Here is a 24,454-nt window from a genome sequence, read left to right as displayed (position 1 = left end):
GGGGTGCGGGAAGAGACTGGACAAAAATCGTACACCTATGAATGAGGACAGTGGGGGGGGTAAGGGGAGAGGGGGGGTGGGAACCAGATGGAGGGGAGCTATTGGTGGGGGGGAGAGGAACAATTGTAATAATCTGAACAATAAAGATTTATTTTTTTAAAAATAAACTCAAAATGGATAAAAGACTGATATATATGACTCAAAACCCTAAAACTCCTAGAAGAAAATATAGGCAGTATACTCTCTGACATCTCTCTTAGCATTATTTTTTCTGATATATTTCCTGAGGCAAGGGAAACAAAAGATAAAATAAATGGGATTACATCAAACTGAAAGTTTTTGCACAATGAAGGAAGCAATCAACAAAATGAAAAGACAACCTACTGAATGGAGAAGATATTCACCAAGGATACATTGATATCCAAAATTTATACTGGTAAAGAACTCATACACCTCAACACCAAGAAAATAATCCAATTTTTTAAAATGGCCCTGGCCAAGAAATCTATGGCTTTTCTATACACCAATAGTAAACTTACAGAAAGAGACTAAAAAGGCAATCCCATTTACCATCACACCAAAAAAACTAAGATACCTAGGAATAAACTTAACTAAGGAGGTAAAAGACCTATATGCAGAAAACTACAGGACACTGAAAAAAGAGAGGAAGACGTAAACAGATGGAAGAACATACCATGTTCATGGATTGGTAGAGTCAACATCATTAAAATGTCCATACTACCCAAAGCAATCTATAGATTCAATGCACTTTCCATTAAAATACCAACGGCATATTTCACAGACCTAGAACGAACTCTCCAAAAATTCATCTGGAATAAAAAAAGACCCCGAATAGCCATAGCAATCCTGAGAAAAAGGAACAAAGTAGAAGGGATCTCAATACCAGATTTCAAGCTGAATTACAAAGCCACTATTCTCAAAACTGCCTGATACTGGCACAAGAACAGACATATAGATCAATGGAATAGAATAGAGAATCCAGATATTGACCGAAACCACTATGCTCAATTAATATTTGACAAAGGAGGCATGAACATACAATGGAATAAAGACAGTCTCTTCAATAAATGGTGTTGAGAAAATTGGACAGATACATGCAAAAAAAATGAAGCTAGATCACCAACTTACAACATACACAAAAATAAACTCAAAATGGATACACGACTTGAATATAAGATGGGAAAACATAAAAATACTAGAGGAATCCATAGGCAGTAAAATCTCAGACATATGCCAAAAGAACTTCTTCACTGATACCACTCCTAGGGCAATGGAAGCTAAAGAGAAAATAAACAAATGGGACTACATCAAAATAAAAAGCTTTTTTACAGCAAAAGAAAACATCAACAAAACAACAAGAAAGCCCAATGTATGGGAGAACATATTTGCAAATGGTATCACTGATAAAGGTTTAATCTCCAACATCTACAGGCAGCTTATACAACTTAATAAAAGGAAGATAAATGATCCAATAAAAAAATGGGCAACGGACCTAAATAGAATCTTTTCAAAAGAAGACAGAAGGGAGGCCAAGAGACACATGAAAACATGCTCAATGTCACTAATTATCCGAGAGATGCAAATCAAAACAACAATGAGGTACCATCTCACACCTGGCAGAATGGCTATCATCAACAAATCAACAAACAACAAGTGTTGGCGAGGATGCGGAGAAAAAGGAACCCTTGTGCACTGCTGGTGGGAATACAGACTGGTGCAGCCACTGTGGAGAACAGTATGGAGTTTCCTCAAAAAACTGAAAATGGAACTCCCATTTGACCCAGTAATCCCACTCCTAGGAATATATCCTAAGAAACTGGGAACACCAATAAGAAAGGATATATGCACCCCTATGTTCATAGCAGCACAATTTACAATAGCTAAGATCTGGAAACAGCCTAGGTGCCCATAAGCAGATGACTGGATCAGAAAACTATGGTACATCTACACAATGGAATACTATGCTGCCACAAAGAAGAAGGAATTCTTACCATTTGCAGCAACCTGGATGGAATTGGAGAACATTATGCTGAGTGAAGTAAGCCAGTCAATGAAAGAAAAATAACACATGATCTCACTCATTTATGGGTAATAAAGAACATTATAAACTGTTGAACAAAAAGATAGATACAGAGGCAGTAAAGCATCAAATAGTCTGTCAAATTACAGCAGGAAGGTTAGGGAGAGGTGGGGAAGATAAGAGATCAACCGAAGGACTTGTATGCATGCATATAAGCATAACCAATGGACGCAAAACTCTGGGGGGTGAGGGCATATATGGGAGTGGGGTGGGGGTTGGGCAATGGTAAGATATGTACACATATAATACCTTAATTTAAAAAAAAAGTGATTTGTAAAAAAATAAAATAAAATAAAAATAAAATGGCCCTGGCCAGTGTTGCTCAATTGGTTGGGTGTCATCCCATGCACTGAAAAGTTGCTGGTTCAATTCCTGGTCAGGGCACATGCCCAGGTGGCAGGCTCAATCCCCAGTAGGAGGTGTGCAAGAGTCAACATGTTTATGTTTTGCTCTCACATTAATGTTTCTCTCTCTCCCTTCCCCTCTCTCTCCCTCCCTCTCAATCTAAAAAAAATCAATTAAAAATGGCCAGAGGACCTTAATAGACATTTCTCCAAAGAGGGCATGTGGATGGCCAATAAGCATATGAAAAGATGCTCAATGTCACTAATCCTCAGAGAAATGCAAATTAAAATCACAATGAGGTATCACTTCATACATGCCAGGATAGCTACTATCAATAAATCAACAAACAGCAAGTGCTGATGAGGATGTGAAGAAAAAGGAACCCTAGTACACTGCTGGTGGGAATGCAGACTGGTGCAGCACTATGGAAAACAGTATGAGGGTCCTCAAAAAGTTAAAAATGAAACTTCCTTATACCCAGTGATTCTACTTCTGGGTATATATCCAAAGAAACCGAAAACACTAATTTGAAAGAATATATGCACCCCTATGTTCTTTGTAGCATTATTTATAATAGACAACATATGAAAGCAACCCAAGTGCCCATCAATAGACAAGTGGATAAAAAGTGGTGATACATATATACAATAAATATTACTTGGCCATAAAAACAATGACATCTTACCATTTGTGACAGTATGGGTGGACCTAGAGAGTATTATGCTTGGTAAAATAAGTCAGTCAGAGAACCACAAATACCATATGACTTCACTTGTATGTGGAATCTAAGGAACAAAATAAATGAGCAAAAAAAAAAAAATAGAAATGGACTCATAAATGTGGAGGCCAGACTGATGATTACAGAGGGAAGGGGGTTTGGGGGACTCGGTGAAAAGGGTGAAGGGATTAGAAGTACAGCATTGTAGTTACAAAATAGTCACAGGAATGTAACGTACAGCATAGGGCATACAGTCTGTAATATTGTAATAACTATATATGGTGAAAATATAAGCGGGAACACTTTGTAAAGTATATGATTGCCTAACCACTATGCTGTACACCTGAATCTAATACAAAAAAAATATTGACTGTAAACTGTAATTAAATAAAAAGCAAAAAAGTCTCAGTTCAGTTACTGGGGGGAAAAAAGAGTGCAGATTAGTATTGTAATTGTAGGAGCTACAGAGAAGTATAAAACTCAATCTCTGCCTTCAAAAACCTTCCCATCTAGTTGAAGAAACAAGGTAACCTACAACCCAACACAGTGCCAAATGAAGCGTTTACGGGAGTGTAGAGATGGAAGGGCAAGGAGTAATTCACTGAAGTGGTAAGGTTTATGTTGAGTTGTGAAGGACATGAAGGGATCCAAGAGACAGGTTGGAGGGAAGGACATTCTGCTTTGGGAAATGGTATTAAACATAGGCCAGAAGGTGAGAGGCTTATGAATGGGTCATTGTGGGTGGAACAGAATTCAGCTGAAGAGGAGCAGGAGGACGGGAGAGAAGCTCAAGCCTAATTGCAGAGGGGCTTGGAATGCCAGTTTAAGATATTTGAAGAGTGGCAGTAGGGAGACATAAAAGATTTCTGATGTGAGGGTAACATGATAAAGTGGCACTTGAAGAAAAATAATCTAGCATATGGAGTAGAGAAGAAAACAACTCTTAATTGGATAACCACTGCAGGAGTCAGGTAATAAGGAACTGAGGTAGAATCACAGATATTCTTGTTTGTGATGGACCTTGCAGCTCATCTAAGCCAAACACTAATAAAGTGGTAGCAGTGGAACTAGAATGAAAGGGAGTGATGCAAGAGACACCATAAACAGTATAAATCAACTTCACAAAGTATGAATCAGCTTAACAATTGATTGCTAAATATGAGTATCAAGAGAAAGGAAGAAGTAAAAAAAAACTCTCTTAAGGTTTTATGCTTGAGTGATTGAGAAAATGAAACTAGAAATTTTGTAAAATTCAGTGTGTATGTGGTGGGAGATGGGGATGAATGGTGATGATTTCAGTTTAATTTATTTGAGATGTCAGCTAGAAATCCTAGCAGAAACAAACTACCCCAAAAAGGTTTGTCTAATGGTATTAAGCCATTAAGAACAAAGTAGGTTTGCAGTCCTGGGTTGATCTTTGTTAGCTAAATCAACTTCAAGGAATAGAATCCTCACTAGCAATGTGTCCGGTTAATAATAGCGGATTTTGTAATTAAAGAAAACATGATAATTTCAAGAGAAACATCAAAAGTGCTTTATTCAAAGTAATGTCCATCACGAGCTACACATTTCCCCATCTTTCAGGTAATTTGTGGATAGCATCCCAATAGAACTTTTCTTGTTTTGAGGCAAACCATTCAGAGACCCAATTTTCCACTTCTTTGTATGTTTTTTTTTCTTTCTTTTTCTTTTTTTTTTATTGTTTAAAGTATTGCATAAGTAGTACATATATCTCCTTTTTTCCCCATGGACCTTCCCCCAGCCTCCCCTACCCCCTGTCGCATGCCCTCATCCCCCCCTCCCCCGCCCCAGTGTCTTGTGTCCATTGGTGTGCTTATATGCATGCATGCAAGTCCTTTGGTTGATCTCTTAAGTGCTGCTCAGAAAGTGCGTGTGCCATCGATCAGAACAAGTGGTAATCTGAAAGAGCAAGGTCTGGTGAATACAGTGGGTGGATTAATACTTCCCAGCCAAGATCTTTTAACGTGTCTTTAACTACTTTGGAAGTGTGTGATAGTGTGTCATCATGAAGCAAAATTACTTTGCCATGTCTTCTGGAACATTCTGGTAGTTTCATGATCAAAGCATGGTTCAAATTGATTATTTGTTTTCAGTAGTGATCAGTATTAATGGATTCACCTGGTTTTAGACGCTCATAATACACCACACCTTCCTGATCCCACCAAATGCAGAGCATTGTCTTCTTTCTGAAGCGATTTGGCCTTGCAGTCGATGTTGATGGTTGACCTGAATCAACCCATGATTTTCTGCATTTGGGATTCTCAAAATAAATCCACTTTTCATCGCCAGTCACAATTTGATGCAAAAATGTCTTTCGTGCAGTTGAAGCAACATTTTACTGATGACTTTTTAGTTTTCCATTTGTCTTCTGTTCATTTGATGTAGCACCCATTTTCCTTCCTTTAAAATCTTTCCCATTGCTTGTAAACAATCAGAAATTGTTGAGCAATGTTGAATTTTTCCGAAAGTTGTTTTTGAGTTTGACACGCATCTTCATCCAATAATGCTTGTAATTGTTGGTCTTCAAACTTTTTCGGTTGACCTGGATGTTCTTTTTCTTTCACATAGAAATCATCACTTTTAAAGCATTTAAACCAGCGTTCACAAGTATCTTGAGATGGAGCATGTTCACCATAAGCTTCCCGAAGTATTCAGCAGCACTTTTCTTCAAAATAACATAATGAATTACAACTTCCTGCAAATGCTCTTTTTTTGGCATGAAATTTGACATTTTTAAGTGTAAAAATATCTACGATGTTAACACCTTCAGCAAATTTGACATATGAAGTTTTGAAGCTTGCTGTCAATACAACAAAATGGTATACACATCAAATCACATATATATCAACATATGTGTAACTCCATCTATTGAAAAAAAATCCGCATTATTAACTGGTACACCTAGTAATAGGGACTCAATGTAGTGGTGGTTGAGTTGAGAGAACTTCTGAACTCTTCTCCTCTTCCTTCTTTCTCTCAGTCTTACTAACCATGAGAAGTGTTAAAATTATTCCTTCCATAATAAACTCTCAGAGTTTCCACAACCTGAGCATTTAAACTACATAGCAAAAGTGAGTTAGAGGTCTACAATGCTTCTGGGCACAGAGCCTTGTAGATTGATCCAAAACATTAATAATTTTCAAGCTTTTCTTGCCCTTGTAGGCCATAGGTATGGCAGGATGAAACAAGAATTACAATTCACAACCACACACAAAAAAAATCAGATGTAATCTCATTTTGAAAATCAATTTCATGGTGGCTACTTAGCTTCAACCCTTGCTATTCACCATCACTCCAATAAAAATTGCTCTTCATCTCTGAAGTGCAGACCCACTGACAGGTGAATATGTGTAGAGAATATTACTCAGCAGCCCATTATTTTAAAGTGCTTTCATCAGCTAGCAGTAGGAAAGTCCCCATAAAGCCACAGGAGATAGGAAACTACCCTCCTCCCTTGGCTATTCCAAACACACAGGACTATCATCTGGCTGAGAAACTGTCAACTAAAAACCCTCTCTCCCACAAAGGTAGAGTTTATAAATTGATTTCCCAGATGGTGTTCATTGAGCATTCACTATTACTCAAGCTCATAGTCCACTGGTCTTCAATGTTAGTCTTAGTATTACAGATGATAAATACTTAATAACCCATAACAGGAGCTGAGTTTAGGCACAGGGAACCAAATGTTATCTCCTTCATAGTCTTCCTTTATTTCTGCCATTTGAGCATTAGTTCTCAAATGGAATGAGCATCGGCATCACCTTAAAAGCCATTTTTTCCCCAAAAAATATAGGTATGCTTATGGTCCCACTCTAAAAAATCTGAGTGTAGCCAGGGATATGTGCATTTGGAATAAATTTCCTAGGTAACACCAATATGCACCCTTAATTAAGAACCACTGCAATAGATGATCTGTATTATATATATTAACCCAACAATCCTAAAAAAATCTAGGTAGGATCTGGAAATAGCTAGCTATTTTTATGAGGGGGAGGGAGGGAGGGAGGGAGGGAAGGAGGGAAGGAGGGAAGGAGGGAGGGAGGGAGGGAGAGGGAGATAGAGAGAAAGACTGATTTATTCTGGGCCAAGATTCCTGATTACTGTATAACCACTCTAGTGCAAATAGCCATCGGGCCCCACATGTTCCAACCATACCAAGCCATTCACCATTACATAAGTCACAGATTGTCACCCTAGAGTGCATAACAGAATTGCCCATAGAGTTTTAAATTTTACATGACAAAACCCCCACCCCTGGAGTTTCTGAGTAGGTTGATTCTGGGTTGGAATTCTGGACACATCAATTAGGGGGAGGTAGCTATGAGGGTAATTGGGATGACCAGTCTTGAAGATTCTCTTCCTCTAATGATAGGTATCACTCAGGAACAACCAATACTTCCTACATATTTATTGACCATATTCTATCTACCAGACACTTTAAAAAAATAACAGCTTTATCTAGATACTAGAGGCCCAGTGCATGGATTCATGCACCTGTGAGTTCCCTCGGCTTGGCGTGTGCCCTCTCATAATCTGGGACCCCTCGGGCGATGTCAGACTACCGGTTTCAGCCCAGTCCCCACAGGCGAGGCCGAGGGACCCCACTGGTGCATGAATCCGTGCACTGGGTCTCTATGCATGTAAGATCTTTGGTTAATCTCTTCCCACCCTCCACCCACCCCCCTTCCCTCTGAGATTCATCAGTCTGTTCCATGTTTCCATGCCTGTGCATTGAGCATCTGCCCCCTGGTGGTCAGTGAGCTATCAGTCAAATGGTCAAACAGTCTCTTAGGCTTTTATATATATATATAGGCTAGCAGCCCAGTGCACAAAATTTGTGCACGGGGAGGGGGCCTTCAGCCTGGCCTGCACCCTCTCCAATCCAGGACCCCTCAGGGGATGTCCAACTGCCTCTCACAATCCAGGACCGCTGGCTCTTAACCGCTCGCCTGCCTGATCACCCCTAACCACCTCTGCCTGCCTGCCTATTCGCCCCTAACTGCTCCCCTACCAGCCTGATTGCACCTAACTGCTCCCCTGCTGGCCTGATCACCCCTAATCACCTCTGTCTCGCCCCACACCTGGGACCCAGGATTCCCTTCTCTGGCCAGTCACAGGCACCCGGGACCTGGGCTTCACTCCCTCTGGCCAGCTGCAGGCACCCAGAACCTGGGCCAGCCTCGCCCAGGCTGGCCGCAGCCGCAGGGGACCGTGGGTGGGTGGCTTCCCCCGGGCTGCAGATGTTGGCGCCCGGGACCTCAGGGCGGGCGTCTTGTCCCTCTCCCAGGTGCAGCCCCAGCTGCTGGCGCCCAGGACCACAGGGCGTGTGGCTTGTCCCTCTCTCAGGCCAGGCCGTAGGCGCAGGCAAAGCCGCTGGCGCCCGGGACCACGGGGTGTGTGGCTTGTCCCTCTGCCGGGGTGCAGGCACAGTCGCTGGCACCCGGGACCACGGGGTGGGCAGCTTGTCCCTCTCCCGGGCCACAGCCTGGCTCGTCCCCATTCCTCTCTCAAGAGCTCATTTGTGTCTGGCTGGTCCCCATTCCTCTCTCACAAGCTCATTTGTGCCTGGCTGTTCCCCATTCTTCTCTCACAAGCTCATTTGTGCCTGCCTGGTCCCCATTCCTCTCTCCCCAGTGGTGAGTGTCTGAGCAGTCCTGGGGCAAGGGCACAAGGGCGTGATGACCATTTGCATATTAGCTCTTTATTATATAGGATAATTCACATACCATAAAATTTACCCATTTTAGGTGTACAGTTTAATGACTTTTAGTAACTCTACCAAAATTCTACTACTACCACCCTGGCGTGGTAAATCCATTCTAGAATATTTGTTTCCCTCCAACAACCTCCCTCAATAAATTATCTGGTACGCCTTAATCCCCATTCTCTCCATCTGCTCAAGGTATTCACTAATCTAATTTTTGTCTACATATTTGCCTATTTTGGATCCTTCATATAAACTGAATGATACATTATGTTTTTTGTGCCTGGCTTTCACTTAGTGTAATATTTTTGAGGTCATCCATGTTATAGCACACATCCATACTTTATTCCTTTTTGTGGCTGAATAATAATCCATTGTATAGAATATTATACTACATTTTGTTTACTCATCAGACATTTGGGTTCATTCCACTTTTTGGCTATCATGAATAATGCTGTTATGAATATTTGTGTAAAAGTTTTAGTGTGAATATTTGCTGTCACTTATCTTGGGTAAATCTAGTAGTAGTGCTGGGTCATGTGGTAACTCTGAGTTAACTTATTGAAGAATTACCAAACTGACTTCCAAAACAGCTGCATCATTTTACATTCCCACTAGCAATGTATGAAGGTTTCCATTTCTCTACATCCTCACTTCTTATTGCCTTTTTAATTATGCCATTCTAGTAAATGTGAAATAGACTCTCCATTGTGCTTTTATAAAAAAAGATTCTTTTTTAAAAATATGTTTTATTGATTTATTTGAGAGAAAGGGAGAAGAGAGATTGACCTGAAAGAGAAACATTGGTTGGCTGCCTCCCACACCTACCCGACCAGGGATCAAGTCCGCGACTTTTCGGTGCACAGGATATGACACTCTACCAACTGAGGCACACTGGCCAGAGCTCCATTGTGGTTTTTAAATTTTATTACTTTTATTGAGGAATAATTGACATGCAACATTATATTAGTTTCATATATAAAACATGATTCAATATTTGTATATATTGCAGAGAGATTAAAAATGGCAGCTGAGTAAGTGGATGCTGCACAGACATGCTCCCAGAACCAAACTGGAATTATAACTAAAATACAGAAAAACTTCGTGAATAATCAACAGAAGACTTGATGGACAGAACCCTGATAACAGAGCATGAAAAGTGGAGACTGCATAGAGACTGGTAAGAGGGGCGGAGGCACAAAAGGACTGGCAGGCTCCCACAGACAGCAACTGAAGTTTGGGAGAGATATCTCATCTGTGGGGGGTTGCCACTGAGAACTCTGGAGTCTAATCCCCAAGCTGGGCCCCCCAGCAGAGAGTATCAGAACTGAGAAGGGTACCCACACAACATCTGGCTATGAAAAGTAGTAGGGTTGCTTCTGCCAAGGAGAGGTGGCTGGAAATTCAGGCACCCTCTTAAAGGGCCAACACACAAAATTCCCTGTCAAGCCACCCACCTTGTGCTCCAGCAGAGAGAGGACAGAATGGACTGGAGCCGTGTAAGCAGAATCCAGGATCGGGGGCTCTGGGGTTAGAGCTCAGAAGGCAGACACCCTGGTTTCCTGTGCTGAGTCATCACCTCATGCTGCAAAGGTCATCTTTCTCATGCAGACATTTCCTATACAGTCGACCTTACCTGGGGGAAAGAAAGTTGATCCACCCAATTGGAAAATACTTTGCCCCACAGTGCAGAGTTGCTCAGGCCCATTAAGAGAGTGAGAATAGACCTTGCCAGTTTTGCTCAGTGGATAGAGCATCGGCCTGAAGACTGAAAGGTCCCAGGTTTAATTCCAGTCAAGGGCACATGCCTGGGTTTCGGGCTTGATCCCCAGTAAGGGGCTTGCTGGAGGCAGCCAATCAATGATTCTCTCTCATCACTGATGTTTCTACCTCTCTCCCTCTCCCTTCCTCTCTGAAATCAATAAAAATATATTTTTAAAAAAGAGACTGAGAATAACAGCCTCCAGGCAGAAGCAATTGCCCCACCCAGTTAGAAAAAAAACCTCTTGCCACACCTGTGGACGATTTCCTGCAGGCAATTCAAGACAAAATGCTATTAGTCTGTAGACAGAGGCAGTCTCTGGAGGCTTTGAATCTTTGCCCGATCTAATTAGTCAGAAAAAGTGTTTGATACTGTCCTAAATTAGAGATTGAGAGGCGTACCAGATCTACCTAATACATAGTCACAAACCCAAACAGGTAGCCAAAATGAGGAGAAAAAGAAACAACCCCCAAATGAAAGAACAAGAGAATTCTCCAGAAGAAGAGATAAATGAAATGCAGATAAGAAATTTATCTGATACAGAAGTCAGAATAATTATGGTAAAGATGCTCAACAGCATGAGAAAAGATATAGTAACTATGAAAACAGAAATAAAGAATGACATAGCACAAATAAAGAACACATTGGAAGGAATACACAGCAGATTAGGGAAGCTGAGGATCAAATCAGTGAATTAGAAGGCAGGGTTGAAAAAATATTTGTACATATTGCAAAATAATCACCACAATAAGTCTAGTAAACATGTCACCATACACAGTTACAAAATTTTTTTCTTATGAGAACTTTTAAGATCAAATCTCTTAGCAACTTTTAAATATGCAATACAGTATTATTAACTACAGTCACCATTCTGTACACTACATCTCCTTGACATTTATAACTGGAAAATTGTACCTTTTGACTCCCTTCACCCACTTTGCCCACCTCTTACCCTTCACCTCTGGCAACCAACAATCTGTTCTAGCTATGAGTTTATTTATTTTTTATTTTTTTAGATTCTACATATAACTGAGATCACATGGTATTTGTCTCCATCGTGGTTTTAATTTGCATTTCCCTGATGGATAATGAGGCTGAGCACTCTTTCATATATTTATTTAGCCATTTTAATAACTTCTGTGCTAAGCTATTTGTTTATATATTTTGCCCATTTTTGTTCAGGTTGTCTTTTCATTGTGTTCCAAGAGCCCTTTATAAATTCTAAATATAAAATCTGTTTTTTAAAATGTATTGATTAAGAGAGAGAAAAATAAATTTGTTGTTTAACTTATTTATACATTCATTGGTCGGTTCTTGTATGTGTCCTGACTAGGGATCAAACCAGCAACCCTGGTGCATAGGTACAAGGATCCAATCAATTGAGCCACCCAGCCTGGGATGGATATAAGTTGTTTATTGAATATGTTTTGCAAATATTTTCCTGTGGTCTGTCACATTTATTCCATTTTTAAATGTTGTTTGAAAAACAAAAAAATTTTTAGGTCCAGTTTATCAGTTTCATCTTTTTTTTTTTTGGTGGGGGGGGGGGCGCGTGGGAGGACTCTGTTTTTGGTGTCATACCTAAGAAGTTCTGTCCCGTCCAAAGTCTTGAAAAGTTTCCCCTATTTTTCATCTAAAAGTTTTATTGTTTTGACACATTTATGCCTTTCATACATTTTAAAATTTAATTTATTCAGGTAACATGGTCAATAATATTACATAAATTTCAGGTGTACAACAATATAATTCGATATCTGAAAACTCTATTGCATGCTCACCACCAAAATTCCAGTTTCCTTTCATAAGTTAATTTTTGGACATGGTATACAGTGAGGGTCTAAGTTGAACTTTTTACATGTGGATATACAAATGTCCCAGCATCATTTGTTGAACAGAGTATCTTTTTGCCCAATGAACTGTCCAGGTACATTTGTCAAAAATCAACTGACCATAAATGTTAGGGCTGTTAATATATAATCAATTCGGTTCCATTGATTGATATGCCCAGCCTATGCCAGTATCATACTGTCTTGATAACTGTAGCTTTATAGAGTTTTCTATTCCCTGAATATGCTATGTTCTCTCTCACCTCTTCCAGTTCTTTGTACATGTTATTCCTTCTGCCTAAAATAGTCTTATCTAGACAACTCTTACTTATTTTTCAGGTCTAAGGTGAAAAGATGCTTTGTCCAATAACTGTTCCTGATTTCAAAAGTCTGGGTCAGGTATTCCTTCTTAGTGCTACAGATCATCCGATAATTATCTTTATCATTGCATTGTCACATTGCATTACATTTGCCTGCAAGCTCCATGATGGCAAAAATCCTCTTTAACCAGTTCAGGAGTTTCAGTTTCATTACTATGTTCAGTGTCTGATGCATAGGAAATGATCAATAAATATTTATTGAATAAATGATGTACTGATTCTGCTTCTAGTTAAGGAAGACTAATTCAGACCAAATACCCTGCTGAAAACAAGAAAACTGTGGTAAAGTATAAATTATATATATATATATATATATATTTGAAGGCATGCAAGATCTAATAAGGCAATAAAGTATTATGGAGCCAAGATACAGGAGAAGAAGAAAACCAAGAGAGGCTGTTTTTCTCATCAGGACATTACAGAAGAGTCAGCTGAGAGACAGCTGAGCTTATAACAAGTGCAATAAACTAAAATAACAAACATTTGAATTCAGGACCCATCATTGAGGGGAACCCTAGATAAACCCTCAGATATTGGGTTCCAACTGAACATGTATACACACTGAAAGGAAGGCTAAATCAGCCTTCAGGTGGCCAGCATCAAATTACCCCAAACTTGGGCTGATTTTAGGTGATAATGGATTGCTAGTTCCACTAACCACCTGCCTGAAATGAACATAAATCCTTTCTGGATCAAGATTTTAAAAGCTGAGGCCTCAAACCATCTCTATTATAGTTTTTTGGATACAATGTCTGCCACTCAACCAAAACTAACCAGACATATGAGCAAACAAGGCAAAATAAATTTAAAAATCAAGAGAGATAATAGACAACAAAAACATACCTTAAAGGATTGAGATAGCTTCCAGATGAAGAATTTCAAATAATTGTGCTTAATATGCTCAAGAAAAGACTAAATTGTAAATTTTGGCAAAGAACTGAATACTATTTTCAAACGAACCAAGTGAAAATTCTAAAGTCTGCCTTGGTGTGTAGTATTTAGTGGAAGCGTGAAGTGGGGAGGCTCGAGGAACCAGAAATGACAATGGCTGTGGGGGGTGGGGCTACACAGGGTAGGGGGAGAGGGGAGCAGCTGGAGAACCAGGAAATGGCAACCTCTGGGGGCGGGGCTTAAGGTCCGGGAAATGACAACAGATGCTGTAACCAGGGGTAACAAAGGAAGCTTCTGTGGTGGTTGTGCTGGCCATTGGCAGCGGCGGGCGGCAGCAGCAGTAGACCAGAGTTTCCCTGCAGTGTCAAGTAGTTGTCAGCACAGGAAGAGGTAGTGGCGCTTCCGGAAGTAGCAGGGGAATTTTAGGGGCGTGAGAGGGAGTGTGAGCCAGGGCCAGGGTCCCTGGCTCACTCTTCGCCCACAGAAATGAGCCAGCAGAATACAACAGAGTTACCTACTGGGGCCACTGAGTGCACATCCCAGAGGATGCCCACCCTGAGGGGCACAACTGCATCCAACAATGATTTAGCCACCCTTTTTGAGTGTCCCATCTGCTTTGACTATGCATTACCACCCATATTCCAGTGTCACAGTGGCCATCTCGTGTGTAGCGACTGTCACCCAAAGCTCACATGTTGTCCAACCTGCCGAGGCCCATTGGGATCCATTCGCAACTTGGCCTTGGAGAAACTGGCCACTTCAGTACTTTTTCCTTGCAAATATGCCCCATATGGATGTGAAACAACTCTGCCACCCCAAGGAAAAATAAGCCATGAAGTGCTATGTGAGTTTAGGCCTTGCCCCTGCCCCTGCCCAGGTACTTTCTGTAAGTGGCAAGGTGCTTTAGATGCTGTCATCCCACATCTGAAGAATCAACACCCATTTGTTGCAACCCTGAAGGGAGAGGATATAATTTTCCTTGCTACAGACATCAATCTTTCTGGGGCTCTAGACTGGGTGATGATCCAGTCCTGTTATGGCTTTCATTTCATGATAGTCTTGGAGAAAAAGGAAAACCATGAGGGGTTCCAGCAGTTCTTTTCCATTGTACAGCTGATAGGAACACACAAGCAAGCTGAAAATTTTGCTTACCGGCTTGAGCTAACTGATCATAAGCAGCAATTGACTTGGGAAGCCACTCCTCTATCTATTCATGAGGAAATTGAAACAGCCATTATAAAGAAGGACTGCCTAGTCTTTGACACAAGCACTGCACAGATTTTTGCAGAAAATGGCAATTTAGGCATCAATGTATCTATTAACAAGCGTTGAAATGACAATAAAAATTTTTCTGGCCAGTGTGTAAAACATTGCATTCAATTTCACAGAGAATAGGTACCCTTTTGCCTGCCAACCTGAAACTTTTGGTAGGTGGAAGCTAGTCACATGAAAGTAAATAAAATAAAAGGCTGTTAAAAGGAAACAGGTGCATGTAGTCACACTAATATAGTTACAAATAAGTCAACAGTAAACCACTGAATACACACACACACACACACACACACACACACACTCAAGATGGGCATCTTTTGTATTAAGAAAGGAAGCATTGTAAAATAATTTGGAGCCCTAGCTGGTTTGGCCCAGTGGATAGAATGTCAGCCTGTGGACCAAAGGGTCCTGGGTTCAATTCTGGTCAAGGGCACATATCTTGGTTGCAGGCTACTCCCTGGCCCAGGCCCTGGTCAAGGCTCGTGCAAGAGACAACCAATCAACGTGTTTCTCTCACATTGATGTTTCTCTCTGCCTTTCCCTCTCTCTTCCACTCTCCCTAAAAATCAATGGAAAATATCCTGGGATGAAGATTAACAAAATAATAATAATAACAATAATAATAATTTGCATTTGTTGTAGAATGAATGTACTGTTGAAAAAATACTGGGTTTTTGGTTTTTTGGTTATTTGTTGGTGTTGCTTTTGTGTGCATGTATGTATGCGTGCATGTGTATTTGGGTGTTGTTTTTTTTGTCCTTTAACGGACAAGCCATATTGAGTAGTCTTCTCACTGCTTTTCCCTCTTTTTCAAATTAAATTCATTGGGGTGACATTGGTTAATAATATTATATAGGATACAAGTGTGCAATTCTATGATATATCATCTTTATATTGCATTGCCCACCACCCAAAGTCAAATCTCCATCTGTTATCATATATTTGACCCCTTTTCCCTCTGGTAACCACCATACTGTTTCTGTGTCTATGAGTTGTTGTTTGTTTTTCTTGTTTATTATTTGCTTTCAATTTATATCCCACATATAAGTGAAATCATATGTCTTAACTTTTTATGCCTGACTTATTTTGCTTAGCATGATATTCTTAAGATCTATCCATGTTGTCACAAATGATAGTATTTCATCTTTTCTGATGGCTGAGTGGTATTCCATTGTAAATATCTATCAAATCTTCCTTTTTATTTTGCCCTGAAACACATTTTATTGATTTTTTAACAAAAATAATCATTTTAACAAGCAAGAAAAATAAATATGTGTGAAAAGTGAAATTAGGAAATCAGTGGATGAGTTTAACAGAAGATAAGGCAAAGCTAAAGAAAGTGAGTTGGAAAGAAAATATTAAGAATAAAATACAGAGAGAAAAAAGGATGGGGTATAGAAAAAAGTGCGTTAGAGGCATAGGGGATACAGAGAAAATTTCTAAAAGAGGTTGTTACAGAATATTAGAGTAGAGCAAGAATAAGGCAGGAACAACATTTAAAGAACTGATAGCCCTGGCCAGGGTTGCTCAGTTGGTTGGGCATCCATCCCATGCACTGAAAGGTTGCCAGTTTGATTCTGGGTCAGGGCACATGCCCATGTTGCAGGCTCAATCCCCAGTAGTGGGAATGCAGGGGGGGGGGGGCAGCTGATAGATGTTTCTCTCTCTCCCCCTTCCTTTGTCTCTCTAAAAAATTAATAAAAAAATAGCCGAAACCAGTTTGGCTCAGTGGATAGAGCGTCGGCCTGCGGACTGAAGGGTCCCAGGTTCGATTCCGGTCAAGGGCATGTACCTTGGTTGCGGGCATATCCCCAGCAGGGGGTGTGCAGGAGGCAGCTGATCGATGTTTCTCTCTCATCGATGTTTCTAGCTATCTATCCCTCTTCCTTCCTCTCTGAAAAAAAATCAATTAAAAAATAAATAAATAAAAAAATAAATAATACCTGAGAACATTTCAAAACTGATGGACAACCATCAAACCACAAATTCAAGTACTATGATCCCCAATGAAGATAAACATAAAGAAAATTAGTCTAGGCAGTGTTGCTCAGTAGTTGAGCATCGACCTATGAACCAGGATGTCATGGTTTGATTCCCAGTCAGGGCACATGGGTTTCAAGCTCAGTCCCCAGAGGGGGCATACACAAGGCAGCCAATTAAAGATTCATTCTCATCATTGATGTTCCTCTGCCTCTCCCTTCATCTTGAAATCAATAAGAATATATTTTTTAAAATAATAAGAAAATCACACCTAGCCCTGGCTGGGTGGCTCAGTTGATTGGAGCACCATCCAGTACACCAAAAAGGTTGTGGTTTGATCCTTGTTTGGGAATGTATGGGAGGCAACTGATCTATATTTCCTCTCACATCAATGTTTTTTTTCTCTCTCTCCCTTCATCTCTCTAAAATCAATTTTTTAAATGGTGTATATTAAAAGTAGTTTTTTACAAAGGCAAGAAAAATCACACATATGAACATCATGGTAATATTACCAAAATCCAAAAATAAAGAGAAATATCAAAAGAATCAAGAGAAAGCAGCACATTCCCTACCAAAGACACAAATTTTTTTTTCAACTGATTTCCCATTAGAAATAATGGAAGCCATTAGGCAGTGACATGGTATCTTCAACATGTTTTAAGAAGAATAACTAACTTTGGCCTGAGGAACGATGGCGGCATAGGAAAATACTGGTATTCATCACCTCCCACAACCACATCAAAATTACAACTAAAATACAGACCATTATTCAGATCCACCTGAAAGCTGGCTGAATGGAAGTCCTACAATTAGAAAAATAAAGAAGAGAGCACATTGAAACTGGTAAGAGGGGTGAAGGTGTGGAACGGGCTGGTCCAACACCCATGTGTGGTGTTTTGTTAATCAGGAGGGATATCTCCAAGGCCTCCTGTGAGAAACAGGGGGTCCCAGTCCCACATCAGACCTCCATCCCAGGATTCCAGAGCTGAAAGAAAAGTTCCCATAACTTCAGGCTATAAAAACCAGTGGGGATTGGGGCTTTGTGACACGGAGGCTGCTGGAGTCCCAGGTGTTCCTCTTAAAGGGCCCAAGCATGGATATACACAATCCTGCTTTCTTTGAGCTCCACCACTGTGCAATGGCTTTGGAGAACATATGGGGAGGAAATGAACTGTCTGGCATCAGGAAAGGAACTTGGGAGCAGCTATCTCCCAGAAAAGGGTGCTCACAGAGGTCATTGTTCCTGTCCTGGGACCTCCCCTGTCTCAGAGATAACTGGCAGCCATATCTGAGTTTCCATCAGCATGGCCTACACTGTTCGTTCCACCCTGGTGTTTCCCTGAGACCCCATCACATCCAATTTGCAGACCCACCCAAGCTGTTTGCAGCTGCTTTTCCACATGAATGGCCTGTCCTGGCTCAGGCTTCAGACTTTGCTAAAATCACTTAAACAAGTAGCAGCTGGAGGCAGCATGCCCCAAACCTCTCAATAAAAGGCCAAAGACGGGGGGCACTAGCACCAGCCTGCCTTGCTTCACAGATGGGCCTCATCTGGGCACTTACAAGCCCAATACAAGTAGCAGCCACCTACAGATCTCTCTGTAGATCCTGCTGGGTGGCCCCAAGAGGCCCCAGAGCCAGTGAACCTGTTGAACAGCTTCATACCACATCAGATTACAACTCTACACATCCATGAATGATACACTCAAGGGGCAGACTCGGTGAGCACCAAAGCCCCACTGAAGTAAGTCCTGCTCCATAGGGGTGTCTCCTGCATAGTAGCTCTTCCATTGTAGACTCAGTTTGTCCTCACAGCCAATTGGCCTGGAGGTCAATTACTGCCAGTGATACCAACAGCAATCAAGTCTCAACTACAACAAGACTGTACACACAGTCCACACAGGGGCACAACTAGAGTGCTCAGCTCAGGTGACTGGGGAGGCTGAGACACTGGGCCCTACAGGAAACCTATTACACAAGGCCACTCTACCAATTCCAGGAGACATAACAGCTCTACCTAATACATAGAAACAAACACAGGGAAACAGCCAAAATGCAGAGACAAAGAAACATGTTACAAATGAAAGAAATGGAAGCAAGCAAACTACTGGCTACAGAATTCAAAACAATGGTTATAAGGTTACTCAAGGACCTTAATGAAAGCTTCAAGGGACTTAAGAAGAGCTTCAAGAAACGTACCAAGACTTAGCGATGATCTTAGTGAGAATGTCAAAGACATAAAAATACACCAGTCAGAAATGAAGCATACACTAACTGAAATGAAGAATAACTTATAGGGGATCAACAGTAGAGTAGAGGATGCCGAGAATCAAATCAAGAATTTAGAATATAAGGAAGCAACAAACACCCAATCAGAAGAGCAAAAAGAAACCAAAAAATATAAAGATAGTGTATGGAGCCTCTGGGACAACTTCAAGCATAACAACATTCACATCATGGGGTACTGGAAGGAGAAGAGAGGGAGCACATAATTGAAAACCTATTTGAAAAAAATAATGACAGAAAACTTTCCTTACCTGGTGAAATAGACCTACAAGTCCAGGAAGCACAAAGAGTCCCAACCAAGAGGAACCCAAAGAGGCCCACACCAAGACACATCATAATTAAAATGCCAGAAGTTAAAGACAAAAATAATCTTAAAAACAGTGAGAAAATCAGTTAGTTACCTACAAGGGAGGGCCCATAGGACTGTCAGCTGATTTCTCAACAGAAATATTCAAAGTGATGAAAAGCAAGGACCTACAACCAAGATTACCCTACAAAGCTATCACTTAGAATTGAAGGTCAGATAAAGAGCTTCACAAACAAGAAAAAGGTAAAGGAGTTCATCACCACCAAACCGGTACGACATGAAATGTTGAAGGGTATTCTTTAAGAAGAGGAAGAAAAAGAAGAACAAAAAGCAAAAAAATATGCACAATAAAATGGCAATAAATACAAATATGTCAACAACTGAATCTAAAAATCAAAATAAACAAACAAGAAATATAATGAACAAAATAAACTGATTAATGAAATAGAACCAGAGATGTGTTAACATGGAACATACTGACGAATCTCAGAGTGAAGGTGGGAGGGAGGATGGGGAGAGATAAACTAAAGAACTTATATGCATACTAGAGGCCCGGTGCACGAAATTCGTGCACTGAGGGGGATTGTCCCTCAGCCCAGCCTGTACCCTCTCCAAAATGGGACCCCTCGAGGGATGTCTGACTGCCCGTTTAGGCCCGATCCTGGTGGGCAGTCGGATCCCTAAACGGGCAGTCGGACATCCCTCTCACAATCCAGGACTGCTGGCTCCCAACTGCTTGCCTGCCTGCCTTCCTGATTGCCCCTAACCACTTCTGCTTGCCAGCCTGATCACCCCCTAACCACTCTGCTGACAGCCTGTTTGCCCCCAACTTCCCTCCTCTGCCGGCCTGGTCACCCCTAACTGCCCTCTCCTGCAGGGTTGATCACCTCCAACTGCCCTCCCTTGCAGGCTTGGTCCCTCTCAACTGCCCTCCCTTGCAGGCAGGGTGCCTCCCAAGTGCCCTCTCCTGCTGGCCATCTTGTGGTGGCCATCTTGTGTCCACATGGGGGCAGGATCTTTGACCACATGGGGGCAGCGATATTGTGTGTTGCAGTGATGATCAATCTGCAGATTACTCTTTTATTAGATAGGATAGAGGCCTGGTACAGGGGTGGGGGCCAGCTGGTTTGCCCTGAAGGGTGACCCGGATCAGGTGGGGGTTCCCTTGGGGTGTGGGGCTGCCTGAGCGAGGGGCCTGTGGTGGTTTGCAGGCCGGCCACGCCCCCTGGAAACCCAAGTGGAGGCCCTGGTATCTGGAATTTATTTTCCTTCTACAATTGAAACTTTGTAACCTGGAGCGGAGCCAAGCCTGGGGCTCCCTCCAAGGCTGGCAGCCATTTGTGTTGGGGTTATAATTGAAACTTTGTTGCCTTAAGCGGGTGGGCCCGGCCAGGGTGTGCGGAAAGCTTTGCTTCCCCTGTTGCCGGTGGCAACCCTGGTCTGCTCTCTCAAGCTCCATTCTGCCGCCATTTGTTTGAATTGGTTTACCTTCTATAATTGAAACTTTGTAGCTTGAGTGGAAGCTTAAGCCTGGCAAGGGCAGGCGGAAAGCTTGGCTTCCTCTGTTACCTAGGAAACCTTGCTCTCTGTGGCTGTAGCCATCTTGGTTTGGGTTAATTTGCATACTCGCTCTGATTGGATGTGGGTGTGGCTTGTGGGCGTGGCTTGTGGGTGTGTCAGAGGTATGGTCAATTTGCATATTTGTCTATTATTAGATAGGATATGTATTACGTATTGACACATACCTACATACAATAGGGTGGTGAAGGCCTGGGATGGGACTGTAACCTGGTGGAGGGAGGCAATGGGAGGAAAAGGGGACATTTTTAATACTCTCAACAATAAAGATTTTTAAAAATAAAAAGAAGAACTAATAACCTACAATTCTAGATCCATTAAAAAATGTCCTTTAAAAATGAAAGCGAAATAAACACATATTTTCTGAATAAGAATTTTAAAAAAATTTACACCTGATACAAACTAAAGGGAATGCTAAAGGGTGCTATTGCAGGAAGAGCGAGACAGAGGCCTGGAAACAAACAAAAGCAATGAAGAAAAAAGGGTAAACATCAGGGAATCTAAATAAATATTCACTATAAAACAACAACAATGATAATGTCTTGTGTGGTTTAAATTGTGTAGACAATTATTTTATAAAATACAATAGCATATTGTTTGAGAAAATGGAGTTAAAGTATTCTAAGGCCTTTGCACTGTATAGAAAGAGGTGAAAGAACTAAATTCTATCAAACTATAAGTCAAGAATGCATGCTGTAATCTTTAGTATATACACTAAAACAATAATAAAATAATGTACAACTACAAAGTTAACAAAGGGTAAAAAATGAGACAAAAATCAAAAAGAAAGTAATAGGCAAGTAGAATTCAAAGAGTATTATGTTACATTTAAAACCAAGTATATAATTAAATACATTCTATGAAAATTGATTAACTGTGCCACTTAAAAGAGATAGACTGTTTAAAAAATAAACTGATTTCTGTTTACAAGAGATGCATTTAAAATGTAAAGGTGGGCCTGGCTTGGCATGGCTCAGTGGTTGTGCACTGACCTATGAACCAGGAGGTCATGGTTTGATTCCTGGTTAGGGCATATGCCTGGGTTGTGGGCTTGATCCCTGATGTGGGGCATGCAAGAGGCAGCCAATCAATGATTCTCTCTCATTTCTCTCTCTCTCTCTCTCTCTCTCTCTCTCTCTCTCTCTCTCTCTCTCTCTCTCTCCCTCCTCTCTCCCTCCTTCCCTCCCTCTCCCTTCCTCTCTGAAATCAATCAATACATATACATATACATATACGTATACATATACATATACATATACATATACATATACATATACATATACGTATACATATACATATACATAATCTTAAAAATAAATAAATAAAACTAAAATGTAAAGGTGGCCCCTATGTTCATAGCAGCACAATTTACCATAGCTAAGATTTGGAATCGGCCTAAGTGCCCATCAGCAGTTGAGTGGATTAAAAACCTTTGGTACATCTACACAATGGAATACTACGCTGCTGTAAAAAGGAAGGAACTCCTACCATTTGCAACAGCATGGATGGAGCTGGAGAGCATTATGCTAAGTGAAATAAGTCAGTCATAGAAAGATAAATATCACATGATCTCACTCATTTGTGGATTATAATGAACAACATAAACCAATGAACAAAAACAGATCCAGAGACAGAGAAACATTGATCAGACGCTAAAACCTCAGAGGGAAGGTAGGGGAGGGGGGGTAAGAGGGAGGGGGAGAGATCAACCAAGAGACTTGTATGCATGCATATAAGCATAACCAATGGATGCAGACAACAGAGGGTGAGAGTGAGTGCAGGATTGGGGAGGTGGAGGGGCAATGGAGGGATAACCACACATTTGCAATACCTTAATCAATAAAAAAAAAAGAAAAAAAAAGGTAAAGGTGGGTGGGTGGCAAGGGATCAACAAAAGAACTTGCATGCATATATGCATAACCCATGGAAACAGATAATAGTGAGGTGAAAGCCTGGGGTGGAGGACAGGGGCGGACTAGAAGGGGTCAATGGAGGGGGTGGAAAGGGGGACATATGTAATACTTTCAACAATAAAGATTTAAAAAAATAAAAAGTTTACAAATTTAAAAGATGGAAGATATACCACACACATAACATCCAAAAGAAAGTAGCAGTATTAATATCAAACAATGCAGACTTTAAGGTAAAAAGCATTACTAGGGATAAAGAGGGACATTTTATAATAAGAAAAGGTTCAATTCAACAAAAAGATATAATAGTTCTAAATCTGTATATACCTAATAATGTAATCTCAAAATATATAAATCATAAATTCCCCCAACTAAAAGAACATGAATAAAATACATGGTCATCACGGGAGATTTTTAACACAAATATTTCAGCAACTGATAGAACCAGTAGACAAAAAAGTCAGAGAGGACAACAAATATTTGAAGATCACAACTTGACATGTATGATAATTAACAAGACACTATAGGACATATACACAGAATACTTATTAAAAACTGACTACATGCTGGGCCATAAAGCCCCATAAACAGCAAATACTTTAAATCAAACAGAGATGTTCTCTAATCATAGTGGAATTAAGCTGCAAATAAAAAACAAAAAGATAACTAGAAAATTACCATGCTTGGAAAATAACTTAAAATAAATAAAGCATGAACTACAAAAGAAATCAGAAAATATGGAGGCGAAACTAAGATGGCGGCATAGGTAAACACCTGAACTTGCTTCCTCCCACAACCACTTCAAAACTACAACTAAAAGACAAAACGTACATCATCCAGAACCACAAGAAGGCTGGCTGAGTGAAAATTCTACAACTAGAAGGAAAGAGAAAAGCACACTGAGACTCAGAGGAGGTGTGGAAGTAAAGTGCAGAGGTATGGAGGCGCGCACGGAAAGGGCTGGCAACTGAGTACGCAGTTGTCTTTTTCAATCCGGAGGGAGACACAAGCTCCCAACTGCTCTGAACTCCAGTTCTGAGTGAGACTCTGGGGACCCAGACTCATATGGGGGGAAACTGGACTGTCTGGTATTGGGCCGGAACACGAGGGCAGCTTTCTCTCAGAGGTGCTTGCAACGATTACCACGAGACACTGAGGCCCAGGGGCCTTTTAGGGCAGGGCTGAAGGTCATCCATTGCTGTTTGCTCTGCCCTGTTCATTCCCTAAGACCTCGCCCCAATCAATTTACAACCCCACCCCAGCTGTGCACAGAGGCTTTAGCATATGAATGGCCTGGCCCTTTGCAATCAAAAATTACCTAACAAACTGCAGCTGGGTCAGAGAGCCCCAGAACTTCCAAAAAAAGGCCCAAG

The 24,454-nt window shown here is 40.9% G+C and overlaps 2 protein-coding genes across 7 annotated transcripts in view; one reads left to right on the top strand and one right to left on the bottom strand.

Annotated features, from left to right (window-relative positions):
- Positions 1–24,454, bottom strand: part of EDA (ectodysplasin A) — a 609,993-nt gene that overhangs the window by 563,783 nt on the left and 21,756 nt on the right. The window lies entirely within an intron of this gene.
- On the top strand, positions 14,235–15,093 carry LOC103299113 (E3 ubiquitin-protein ligase Siah1-like). The gene has a single exon (XM_008155973.3). It carries the CDS (start codon positions 14,235–14,237, stop codon positions 15,078–15,080), a length of 846 nt encoding a protein of 281 aa, XP_008154195.1. The 3' UTR covers positions 15,081–15,093.

Source organism: Eptesicus fuscus, chromosome 1 (assembly GCF_027574615.1).
Source record: "Eptesicus fuscus isolate TK198812 chromosome 1, DD_ASM_mEF_20220401, whole genome shotgun sequence".
In the NCBI taxonomy this organism is placed as follows: domain Eukaryota; kingdom Metazoa; phylum Chordata; class Mammalia; order Chiroptera; family Vespertilionidae; genus Eptesicus; species Eptesicus fuscus.
The sequence above is the reverse complement of the archived record's forward strand: the minus strand, read 5'-3'. Positions and strand labels throughout refer to the sequence as shown.